General features: G+C 38.7%; 1 protein-coding gene across 1 annotated transcript; it reads left to right on the top strand.

The window, feature by feature from the left end:
• Positions 1-778: 778 nt before the first annotated feature.
• On the top strand, positions 779-11,541 carry LOC128625257 (myosin heavy chain, fast skeletal muscle). Its single transcript, XM_053653452.1, has 41 exons — positions 779-799; positions 897-947; positions 1,132-1,344; positions 1,454-1,597; positions 1,686-1,842; positions 1,929-1,956; positions 2,083-2,194; positions 2,269-2,361; positions 2,481-2,544; positions 2,651-2,749; positions 2,852-2,955; positions 3,040-3,178; positions 3,263-3,381; positions 3,567-3,716; positions 3,794-3,964; positions 4,043-4,349; positions 4,621-4,691; positions 4,789-4,876; positions 4,958-5,075; positions 5,160-5,283; positions 5,357-5,493; positions 5,567-5,822; positions 6,259-6,501; positions 6,657-6,833; positions 6,913-7,058; positions 7,146-7,236; positions 7,318-7,707; positions 7,863-7,989; positions 8,108-8,226; positions 8,321-8,517; positions 8,614-8,797; positions 8,878-9,043; positions 9,131-9,255; positions 9,361-9,669; positions 9,761-9,964; positions 10,099-10,224; positions 10,337-10,507; positions 10,603-10,707; positions 10,796-10,891; positions 11,113-11,244; positions 11,431-11,541. Exons 3-41 carry the CDS (start codon positions 1,144-1,146, stop codon positions 11,446-11,448), a joined length of 5,808 nt encoding a protein of 1,935 aa, XP_053509427.1. The 5' UTR covers positions 779-799; positions 897-947; positions 1,132-1,143; the 3' UTR covers positions 11,449-11,541.
• The last annotated feature ends 1,748 nt before the right edge of the window (positions 11,542-13,289 follow it).

Raw genomic sequence — 13,289 nt, 5'->3', positions numbered from 1 at the left:
TTTTTTCTGCAAATAAATTAAAATTCATAAATTCTTACTTTTCTAAAGTTTCACCACACTACACAACAAATATGAGGAATATACTATTTAAATCTTCAAGTCTTCCACACAACATTACTCTGACTGCTGAAGTATAAATATCATGATTATCATAGAATGACAACTGTTGCGCGTACATTTCCTTCTTTGTCAAAAGAAATGTTCCCAAGGCCTTTGGTGTAGAGTGCCAGCGACATCCGAGAGCTCCTCCACAGCTATACTGAGCTCTATTCTAATGCCAAGGTGCATTAAAGAGCTTAGGATCCACATAAGATCTAAACAATGTCTGCACTCCAAACAATGTCTGCACTCCAGTAACGGATACCCTTCAGAACGTTCACTCAAGAGAACCCTGGCCACAAATCAGACCCTTAAATATATACTAAGAAATCTCAACAATGTCTTGGCAAATTGTCCTTCGACACAGTGACATTACATTGCATTCTAAACAAATGGAATAATCTTTTATTTAAATTGGATTTCACACTGAGGCCAATTTGAAGCCACTTGGGCTTAACATCTAAATTGAAAAAGAACAGTAATAATTGAGGTCATATTTAATGTAACTGATCAAAACATGAACATGACAATCCAAAGGTCAATGTCATAGATGTGACTGAAGGCATCAAGTGTGCAAAAATTCACACCTAAATGGAGCATGTCCATATAGAGCACGCCAGCCTTTGCTGACTTAACATTTACTCCTCTATATAAGAAGCCATCTTATACTCCACCGAAGATCGGCAGGCACCCAGGAAAGGTGAGTGACAATGAATGTGTACTGGATCCAAGGAATTAATAATGTTATTGATTAATTTAACAAATTAAAAAAAAACATTTATTTTTTTTCCATTCAGCATCTCCAGTCAGTAACAACAAGACAAGTTTCTCTTGGAGCAGGGACAAAGGTAAACTGTATAAAAAGAATTTTTATTGCTTAATCTACTGTGTAATACATTGGTAGTTCAGTAAAAGCCCCTATTATGATTTGAGGAAATTCAGTTTCAGTTTGCAACAAAACTTTTCAATAAAAGTAACACTGGTTATATTTTTCTATATTCATGAAATATATATTTTTCGTATATCTGAAAGTAAAATCACAGAATGGGAGATGGAGAAATGGAATGTTTTGGCCCGGCGGCCATCTTCCTCCGGAAGCCAGAGAGAGAAAGGATTGAGTCTCAGAACAAACCTTTTGATGCCAAAACAGCATACTTCGTTTCTGAGCCCAGTGAAATGTACCTCAAAGGGGTTCTGCAAAGCAAAGAAGGTGGCAAAGCCACTGTCAAAACTTTATGTGGAAAAGTAAGTAAATCTCTTTTCAAAGAAGCAAATGCCTCCCATATAACCCATCAACTATTTTTAAATCTCATAAAGTCATATTTAATTCCCAATTAAAAAATTTTTCCTACAGACTCTCACAGTTAAGGAAGATGACATTTTTCCCATGAACCCTCCAAAATTTGATAAAATTGAGGACATGGCCATGATGACCCACCTCAACGAACCTGCTGTGCTGTATAACCTCAAAGAGCGTTACGCAGCATGGATGATCTATGTAAGTTTGACAAAGAATCAACTCTGAAAAATTAATATAAAAAAGCATAAAGTGATACTACATACTGACTCTCCTGACTCTCCTTCAGACCTACTCAGGGTTGTTCTGCGTCACTGTGAACCCCTACAAGTGGCTCCCAGTGTACGATGCAGTCGTTGTGACTGCATACAGAGGCAAAAAGAGAGTTGAAGCCCCACCTCACATCTTTTCGATCTCTGATAACGCCTATCAGTTCATGCTCACTGGTACTTTTTTTGTTTTCAGAACAAAAATCATTTAAGTAAACTACACAGAAAATAGTTAAACTCACTCATTTAAATGTATTTTGCAGACCGGGAGAACCAATCTATCCTGATCACGTAAGTACAGAAATGGATTAGCAACCAGATTTTGTATGTGTTTGTGTAAGAGTGCATTACATATAATCACATGAGAAATATTTGTCTATTTTTTCCCCCCTCTACTTTGTGCATGTGAATTCCCAGTGGAGAATCTGGTGCAGGAAAGACTGTGAACACCAAACGTGTCATCCAGTACTTTGCGACAATTGCAGTGTCTGGACAGAAGAAGACAGAGCCTACTCCTGGCAAAATGCAGGTAGGTCAATTATTATCTGCATATTGACACGCATTGATCAGGCACCTATTATAAGCAACTGTCAATTTATTTAGGGATCGCTGGAGGACCAAATCATCGCAGCAAACCCCTTGCTGGAGGCTTATGGTAATGCCAAAACTGTGAGGAATGACAACTCATCTCGTTTTGTAAGTATCCAGATTTTTAATAGAAATGTATTTGCATATATGACCATTTAGCATACTTTATTAAACTGCAGGGGACAACGATCAATTAAAATACTAATATACCCAATTTCTCATTTTAGGGCAAATTTATCAGAATCCATTTTGGGACCACAGGAAAGCTGGCCTCTGCTGACATTGAAACTTGTAAGACTCCTTTATATAAGAGTAGATTATACTCATTAGAAGTATATTCTACATTGGTCAATTTTATTATAGTCGGGGTCAACAGACTAACATGTTACATTAATAGATCTGCTGGAAAAGTCAAGAGTCACTTTCCAGTTGTCTGCTGAGAGAAGCTACCACATTTTCTACCAGCTCATGACTGGACACAAACCAGAACTGCTTGGTATGAAGACAACAATAATTTACAATGTAGATTTAAGACACAGACAAACCAGTCACTCAAATATATAACTGACATCACCATCTCCACTTTTTTTTTAAACAGAGGCACTACTTATTACAACCAACCCCTACGACTACCCAATGATCAGCCAGGGTGAAATCACAGTCAAGAGCATCAATGATGTGGAGGAGTTCATTGCCACAGATGTAAGCATAAATTCTAAACTCTTCAAGATACATATGTTGAATGTTCAATTCTAATTGTATATAAAATCATCTTTCATATAACAGACAGCTATTGACATCCTCGGCTTCACCGCTGATGAGAAAATTAACATCTACAAGCTGACCGGTGCTGTGGTGCATCATGGAAACATGAAGTTCAAGCAGAAGCAGAGGGAGGAGCAGGCTGAGCCTGATGGCACTGAGGGTAAGTGATGGTTTCACTATAGGTTGAATACAGTGGTCAAAAACAAAACTGGCTAAACTTATTAGTTTCTTTTGTTCTTAATAGTGGCTGATAAAATCGCCTACCTCATTGGCCTGAACTCAGCCGACATGCTTAAAGCTTTGTGCTACCCCAGAGTCAAAGTCGGAAATGAGTTTGTGACCAAAGGCCAGACTGTACCTCAGGTAATGTGTCCTCTCTGAAAAAGTGGTAGCTTTGTGGTTAATTTTCTGAGCTAGCAATCAGAGTTCAAACCAATGCGGGCCTTTTGAGCAATGCCTTTAACCCCAAAACTGTTCAGATATGTGATTGTATCCCATCTTTCTTCTAAGATAAAAGTGCCTACAGTAAATCTATGTACTTTTTTCAGGTGAACAACGCTGTCAGTGCCCTCTGCAAATCCATCTATGAGAAAATGTTCTTGTGGATGGTCATCCGAATTAATGAGATGCTGGATACAAAGCAGCCAAGACAGTTCTTCATTGGTGTACTGGACATCGCTGGATTTGAGATCTTTGATGTAAATATTTGTTTTTCTCCATGAAGAGTGTTCCACTGGTTTAAACAATAACTTGGAAATGTCTAATATATCTACAGTTCAACAGCTTGGAGCAGCTCTGCATTAACTTCACAAATGAGAAACTGCAACAGTTTTTCAACCACCACATGTTCGTGCTGGAACAAGAGGAGTACAAGAAAGAAGGTATTGAGTGGGAGTTCATTGACTTCGGAATGGACTTGGCTGCCTGCATTGAACTTATTGAGAAGGTAATCGATTTTTTTTTCCTTCCCCAACAAAGCCTTTGTCAACATTGTGCTTAATAAACATTCTTTTTCTTCTATCAGCCAATGGGCATCTTCTCCATCCTTGAAGAGGAGTGCATGTTTCCCAAAGCCACAGACACATCCTTCAAGAACAAGCTGCATGACCAGCACCTTGGAAAAAGTGCTGCCTTTCAAAAGCCAAAGCCTGCCAAAGGCAAAGCTGAGGCCCACTTCTCCCTGGTGCACTACGCCGGCACTGTGGACTACAACATTGTTGGCTGGTTGGACAAGAACAAGGATCCACTGAATGACTCTGTTGTGCAGCTGTACCAGAAGTCAGCAAACAAACTGCTGTGCTTCCTGTACGCAGCCCATGCATCAGCTGAGGGTAAGATTAACCTTGATATATTTTAATAGTTGTAAATTCAATAATTATAAGTATGAGCTTTTGGTATTCTTAGTTCTTTAGCAATATACATGATTCTTTGAGGTAATCCCATAGTGCGAGAACCAAATAAGCTATAGAACAGGAATAACATCGAAAATCATTTGTAAAATGTGACACTTAATTATAGCATGTGTGGTCTTAAATACATCAAGTAAATAAAAAGATAACAGCAACGTCTGTTCATTCTAATTTAATCACATCTTCCTTGAAGCCGAGAGTGGTGGAAAGAAAGGTGGGAAAAAGAAGGGTGGCTCCTTCCAGACAGTGTCTGCTCTGTTTAGGGTAAGAAACATTTTACCTCTGAGAAGGGTATATACGAGTGTTTATCAACTGAGTTCTGCAAATGAAAACTTGCATGTTATTGCTTACAATTCTACAGGAAAACTTGGGCAAACTGATGACGAATTTGAGGAGCACTCACCCTCACTTTGTACGTTGTTTGATTCCCAACGAGTCTAAGACTCCAGGTATGTTGATCTCTTTTTGGTGTTAATTGATCTGCAGATGTTAACGATGCAGTAGGAAACTGATTCATTTGTCTACTCTAGGTCTGATGGAGAACTTTCTGGTCATCCACCAGTTGAGGTGTAATGGTGTGCTGGAGGGTATCAGAATCTGCAGAAAGGGATTCCCAAGCAGAATCCTCTATGGTGACTTCAAGCAGAGGTCATTAATTTAGTTACTACAGCTCAATATTTGTAATGTTTCTGCTGTTCTTATGTCTTAATTATGTTGTAAATTTAAAAACAGATACAAAGTATTGAATGCCAGTGTCATCCCAGAAGGACAGTTCATTGACAACAAAAAAGCTTCAGAGAAACTCCTGGGCTCCATTGATGTGGACCACACCCAGTACAAGTTTGGACACACCAAAGTAAGTTTGATAAATTATCATATTGTTAATCCATCTAATGAGAACCAAGTAAAATAATGTAAGCATTTTACAGGTGTTCTTCAAAGCTGGTCTTCTGGGTACTCTTGAAGAGATGCGAGATGACAAACTAGCTGAGCTAGTGACCATGACTCAGGCTTTATGCCGTGGTTTCCTCATGAGAAGGGAGTTTATCAAGATGATGGAGAGAAGGTATGATACTCACATGACCATTAACAAATTTTAAATTTGGTTCAACAAACTGACCTGAATAATCCTTTAACAGAGAGGCCATCTTTGCGATTCAATACAACATCCGATCATTCATGAATGTGAAACACTGGCCATGGATGAAGCTTTACTTCAAGATCAAACCTCTTCTCAAGTCTGCAGAGACTGAGAAGGAAATGGCTGCCATGAAAGAGAACTTTGATAAAATGAAGGAGGACTTGGCAAAGGCACTGGCCAAGAAGAAAGAGCTCGAGGAGAAAATGGTGTCTCTGCTACAAGAGAAAAATGACCTGCAACTCCAAGTAGCAGCTGTAAGTTTTTAAAACATACCCAGCATGCAGCTACCTAGCTCTGTATACAGGGGAAATTAACAATAAAACCATGGGGCTCCTGTGTCACACAACAGAGGAGCATTTGCCCTATTGCCAATCACTGTTAGTTCAAACCCCTAAGATGCCACAGACATCCTTGGCCGGGAGTATAAGACAGTAAAACTGGTTGTAATCCTGGGGGAAAGGGTGACATTCTAATCTCTTTCCTAGCAATCACAGCTACACTTGCCAACAATGAGCTCATGCATGCTTAAGGGGCAGTAATTACTTTTTATTACATCGCCCCATGATGAAGCATGAGCAGCAATTCGAAATTAGTAGGGAAAATAAACAAAGGGAGGATAAATAAAAACGGAATAAATATTTATCATTCTAAATAAATAAAGCCATTATAATAAGGCATTTGGATGAACAGGAATCAGAAAACCTGTCTGATGCTGAGGAAAGGTGTGAGGGACTCATCAAGAGCAAGATCCAGCTTGAAGCTAAACTCAAAGAGACAAATGAGAGACTGGAGGATGAGGAGGAAATCAATGCTGAGCTGACTGCCAAGAAGAGGAAACTAGAGGACGAGTGCTCTGAGCTGAAGAAGGACATTGATGACCTGGAGCTCACCTTGGCCAAAGTGGAAAAGGAGAAACATGCCACTGAGAACAAGGTTTAAATTTTACTCAATATTTTACTAGATTTTTAATATTTTTATGATTTATATATATATATATATATATATATATATATATATATATATATATATATATATATATATATATTTAGAGTGAATATGGTAAATTAAAGTCAATGATTTATTCATAGGTAAAAAACCTTACTGAAGAGATGACTTCACAAGATGAAGCTATTGCTAAATTAAGCAAAGAAAAGAAAGCCCTCCAAGAGGCACACCAGCAGACTCTGGATGATCTCCAGGCAGAGGAAGACAAAGTCAACACTCTGACCAAATCAAAGACAAAACTTGAGCAACAAGTCGATGATGTAAGGATACATTCTGCACTCCCAAACTTATTTATGTCTTACTGTTGATTATAAATTAACTAATTTCTGGACAATTTAGCTGGAAGGTTCTCTGGAACAAGAAAAGAAGCTGCGTATGGACCTTGAGAGAGCCAAGAGAAAGCTTGAGGGTGACCTGAAACTGGCCCAGGAGTCCATAATGGACTTGGAGAATGACAAGCAGCAGTCTGACGAAAAGATCAAAAGGTGAGAGCATGTACTACAAATTAATTTTATTTTCTGTCCTTACCGTTATTATATTTTAATAATAAATTGTGATTTACTGATTTACAGGAAGGATTTTGAGGTTAGCCAGCTTCTTGGGAAAATTGAGGATGAACAATCTTTGGGTGCTCAGCTGCAAAAGAAGATCAAGGAACTTCAGGTGAGTTACAAGAAAAACTCAATGCAGAATAAGGAAGTAAATATAAACTGCATTATTTATACTATACTGAAAACACTGTAGGCTCGCATTGAGGAGCTGGAGGAAGAAATTGAGGCTGAGCGCGCAGCTCGTGCTAAAGTTGAGAAGCAGAGAGCTGATCTCTCCAGGGAACTTGAGGAGATCAGTGAGAGGCTTGAGGAAGCTGGAGGTGCCACCGCTGCTCAGATCGAGATGAACAAGAAGCGCGAGGCGGAGTTCCAGAAACTGCGTCGTGATCTGGAAGAGTCCACTCTGCAGCATGAAGCCACAGCTGCTGCACTCCGCAAGAAACAAGCTGACAGCGTTGCTGAGCTTGGAGAGCAGATCGACAACCTCCAGCGTGTCAAACAGAAGCTGGAGAAGGAAAAGAGTGAATATAAGATGGAAATAGATGACCTGGCAAGTAACTTGGAGGCTGTGGCAAAATCAAAGGCAAGTTTCTTTAAAATATCCTTAAAAATGAAGACCAACATTAATTAATTCATGAATTAACTTGTTAATTTATTTATTTGTTTATAATACTACAACAACAACTACTACTAACTGCAATAATGATAATAAAAACATTAACTGCTTTCATTGTCTAGTCTAATCTTGAGAAGATGTGCCGTACATTAGAGGACCAATTAAGCGAGCTAAAAACCAGGAATGATGAACACACACGTCAACTTAATGACGTAAATGTGCAAAAAGCACGGCTACAGACTGAAAATGGTGAGTATAATACTTTAAAGAGAACAAAACCACATACTAATACAATACAGAAAAAGAAAATCACAGATATGGTCAAAGAAAGCAATGCCATGAGTGCCAATTTATTTTGTGATCAAAGGTGAGTTTGGACGCCAACTAGAGGAGAAAGAAGCTCTTGTTTCTCAGTTGACCAGAGGCAAGCAGGCCCACACTCAACAGATTGAGGAACTCAAGAGACAGATTGAAGAGGAAGTAAAAGTATGTATCTATTAGCAGTAAGAGAGTGCATAGTTTTAAAAACCTTGAATGATCTGCGATTAAATCAATTTCATGACACTGATTTGTTCTATAGGCCAAGAATGCCCTCGCTCATAGTGTCCAATCAGCTCGTCATGACTGTGATCTGCTCAGAGAGCAGTTTGAAGAAGAGCAGGAGGCCAAGGCTGAGCTTCAGCGTGCAATGTCCAAGGCCAACAGTGAGGTGGCTCAGTGGAGAACCAAATACGAGACCGATGCCATCCAGCGTACTGAGGAGCTTGAGGAGGCCAAGTAAGAAAAAACAACATAAAACATGTCTGAATGGAAAAATGAATCCCTTAAAGCATTTTTACCAAAGATGGCAACAAAACTTTTTTATACAACAAGGAAAAAGCTTGCTCAGCGGCTTCAAGAGGCTGAGGAAACCATTGAAGCTGTGAACTCAAAATGTGCTTCTCTGGAGAAGACCAAGCAAAGGCTGCAGGGTGAAGTGGAAGACCTCATGATCGATGTGGAGAGAGCCAATGCCCTTGCAGCAAACCTTGACAAAAAGCAAAGGAACTTCGACAAGGTGAACATTTGTTTGAAAATCAATCTCTTTATCCATAGATGTACATAATGTGTAGACATTTTATATGTGGTCACGTTTAGGTCTTGGCAGAATGGAAGCAGAAGTATGAAGAAGGTCAGGCTGAACTAGAGGGAGCTCAAAAAGAGGCTCGTTCTCTCAGCACTGAACTCTTCAAGATGAAGAACTCGTACGAGGAAGCTCTTGACCATCTGGAGACCCTAAAGAGAGAGAATAAAAATCTGCAACGTATGTATTATGCTTAAGATTACACAAAAAGTTACTTTTAAAACAAATATCTGTAGTGTTACTCAAAAAGATTCAAAATTTTCATAGAGGAGATCTCTGACCTGACTGAACAACTTGGTGAAACTGGAAAGACCATTCATGAGCTGGAGAAAGCAAAGAAGACAGTGGAAACTGAGAAATCAGAAATCCAAACTGCCCTAGAAGAGGCTGAGGTACTAAATTACATATTTAGTTTCCATTATTATTTGAATGGAAATCCAATCCAGATACAGAATCCAATATAGAAAATGTAACATATTCTTTTCATAATACTTCAGGGCACACTTGAGCATGAGGAATCCAAGATTCTTCGTATTCAACTAGAGCTCACTCAAGTGAAAAGTGAAATAGACAGGAAACTGGCTGAGAAGGACGAGGAGATGGAGCAGATCAAGAGAAACAGCCAGAGGGTGATTGAGTCCATGCAGACCACTCTGGATGCTGAAGTCAGGAGCAGGAATGATGCTTTGAGGGTCAAGAAGAAGATGGAGGGAGATCTCAATGAGATGGAGATTCAGCTGAGCCATGCCAACCGCCAGGCTGCTGAGGCCCAGAAACAGCTCAGAAATGTTCAAGGACAGCTCAAGGTATTTGAATGCACACAATATTTCTTAGTCTTAGTTACTGTCTTGTCTGGTATCAGGTAAGAGAGATAAATCGTCTCCAAATTTCCTACAGGATGCCCAACTGCACCTTGATGAGGCTATAAGAGGACAGGAAGACATGAAAGAGCAAGTGGCCATGGTAGAGCGCAGGAATAACCTGATGCTGGCAGAGATTGAGGAACTGAGAGCTGCACTGGAGCAGACAGAGAGAGGCCGCAAAGTGGCAGAACAGGAGCTGGTTGATGCCAGTGAGCGTGTGACACTGCTGCACTCCCAGGTAGGAAAGACACATCAACATGTTATTGATAAAAAATAACATAAATAATAAATATAAATATATTTAAAAAATTATATAAAAATATACATACGAAATGAAATACATCAAAATACTAACCACACATTTCACTCCAGAACACCAGCCTTATCAATACCAAGAAGAAGCTTGAGGCAGATCTTGTTCAAGTCCAAGGTGAGGTAGAGGACACAGTCCAGGAAGCACGAAATGCCGAAGAGAAGGCAAAGAAGGCTATCACTGATGTGAGTGACTTCAGTAATAGAATCACAATTATTTGACAATTGTTGTAGAGACCATCTGGAAGAAACATCCTATAAGGTTATACATGAAATACATGTTCTCCTCACAATTTAGGCTGCCATGATGGCAGAGGAGCTGAAGAAGGAGCAAGACACCAGTGCCCATCTGGAGAGAATGAAGAAGAATCTTGAAGTCACAGTAAAAGATCTGCAGCACCGTCTGGATGAGGCTGAGAACCTTGCAATGAAAGGTGGAAAGAAGCAGCTCCAGAAACTGGAAGCCAGGGTATATTACACGCTGTGAAATTAAAACACAGTAATTGTGATCTTCTGATATTTTGGTTACCAATTAGCATTTGAAAAATAACGTTAATTTTACAGGTGCGTGAGCTGGAGAGTGAAGTCGAAGCTGAGCAGAGACGTGGCGCTGATGCTGTTAAAGGAGTACGTAAATATGAGAGGAGAGTGAAGGAACTCACCTACCAGGTAATAATATATAATGTATATTACAAGCTGTACAAAGCATCCAAAATATCTACCAAATAAAAACTATTATTAATATTTAAATGAACAGACTGAGGAGGACAAGAAGAATGTGAATAGACTGCAGGATCTGGTGGACAAACTGCAGCTGAAAGTGAAGGCCTACAAGAGGCAGGCTGAGGAAGCTGTAAGTTATTATTGCTTTGCAGTATATGTTTGACCCAAATATTTGGAACAAGGCTTTATTATGAATAAGGTTCTAATTAATTTCAGAAAATGTATGATAGTTGTAAAATGTAAAATGAAATGCAGCAGAAGCCAGCAAAAAAAATTAATTTACATAAAGCGCTTCTTTTTTGTTTTGTACTAAGCAGATGCATTCTATAACTTTTGTCTCCACTATAAAAGGAGGAGCAGGCCAACACTCACCTGTCCAGATATAGGAAAGTACAGCACGAGCTGGAAGAAGCTCAGGAGCGTGCGGACATTGCTGAGTCACAGGTCAACAAGCTGAGAGCCAAGAGCAGAGATATTGGAAAAGTATGCTCTATTTTAAATAAAAATAATTTACTTGACATTTGATTATAGATCTGAGGTGTGTTCTACCATATTATATTGCTCTACTTTCAATCAGAATCTACAATACATTTTACAAGTATTTCACTACTGTCTTGTTCTGTGATGCAAACTAATATACCTTATGTATTTTCTTGTATTTTTTTCCAGGGCAAGGAAGCAGAATGAGAGAACTTCAGATTTGACAGTGTTGGAAGTAGTCAGATAATATGACTTACTTGTGTTCTAATAACAGCATAACAATAAACAATGTTAAAATTCTTTTGTCATTTACCCAGTGTTTTGTTTTCCATTTGAGTCCCATTAGTTAGCAACTTAGACATCACCTACAAGGTTTTATCACTTTAACTTTAGCACTCTTAACAGATTTACACCAATCAGCCATAAAATTAAAACCACCGACAGGGGGTGGGATATATTAGGCAGCAAGTGAACAGTCAGTTCTCGAAGTTGATGTGTTGGAAGCAAGAAAAATGGGCACGCGACTTTGACAAGGGCCAACCTGAGATGGCTAGACATGGAATGTTCCCAGTATGCAGTGGCTAGTACCCAGCAAAAGTTGTCCAAGTAATGTTACAACCCAGTCTAGATTTAGGTCATAATTAAAGGCAAGGGGTTATGTATAAGGTGGAGTGAAATGAGTATATGGTGCCTAAGGTTTAGCCAGGAATCTCTCTATCTCTTTATCTCTCTCTCTCTCTCTCTCTCACACACACACACACACACACACACACAATCATTCTGAACAACAAGGCTCTCATACAGATTAATAAAAAAAATTATCAATCATCTTTAATAAAGAAGTGGTTGTCAAAGTAGGGTCCTTGAAGCATAATCAAGGGGCCTGTGTTCTGTTTTTGCTACAAAAACATCACAATCCACCATTATGAGAGCTAGTTTATTTATTATTGAGTTCTTGCCATTTGCTATTCTAACTGGTCACTTGATTTCAATGAGTTTAACCTAAGACTCACAATTGTTTTTTAAATGTCTATAAATAATTGACCTAAAAAGATGTACCCAATGTGGTCTGTTTATGGAAAGCCCTTTTTTAAAAAATAAATAAATAAATAAATAATAAATAAAAAGCTCTGTGGCTCTAATAAATAGCAAAAATATTACTGTACACGTTTGAAAAATAAGACTAATATTTAAATAGTTCGATTATGCTCATAAAATAAATCTGTACTAACGGATCCATGAAATGTATTTTATGGTTAAGGGCTCACTGCTTCCAAAAAGTTTGAGAACCCCTGATATTGAAGAATGTCATGGACATATGTTATGTGTTGTTTTAGAAGTATAGTATTTTGTTCTCAATCTTTGGAGCAAAAAGCTTCCATGCCTACACAAACGTAGAAGCCAAATAAAAAAATGGACCTTAGTATAGCAATTGTATGTAAGTAACAGTATGACAAGTAGCATTTTATAATTTTTCCATACATTACCAGATTTAATCCTACACTGCCTTATGCAAGGTTTAAACTTTCTTAAGAATTCAAGAGATTCCAAATGGCACAACCATCAAAGGCTGTGACCTATTAGGAGATTGGAAGTTTAAATTCAATGCCATAGTTATGGCATCATGCATGACCAGGAGTACAAGAGAGCAAAACTGGCCCTGATCCCTGGGTAGAGCCTCCAGCTCCGGCAGCCGGTACTTCAAAAAGATGCTGTGGCTGTCTTAATATGTCTCAGAGGAAGCATATCTCTCATCCTCTTGGCTAACATGCAGTAGGAAGAAACTTGTGGTGATAATGGATTAGATATTACTAAACTGGGAGAAAGTTGTGTAAAGACAAAGCTCTAGCCCTTCTAGCCAGCTAAACTAGCAGAGGTTTCCAATATTCTCTCAGATTTGTGTACTTGGCCAAGGACAGATTCCATGTTTTAATTATTTGAACTGACTGCCTATAATGTTTAGAAAAAAGTTTTTAAATACAAATGTGTAATAATCAATACAAAGTGGTAGCAACGACAACATACAGTTGTGGTGGCTGAAGATGTAA

This window comes from Ictalurus furcatus, chromosome 21, assembly GCF_023375685.1.
Source record: "Ictalurus furcatus strain D&B chromosome 21, Billie_1.0, whole genome shotgun sequence".
Taxonomy (NCBI): Eukaryota; Metazoa; Chordata; class Actinopteri; order Siluriformes; family Ictaluridae; genus Ictalurus; species Ictalurus furcatus.
Note: the sequence above shows the minus strand (reverse complement) of the source record. Positions and strands in the feature narration are given on the sequence as shown.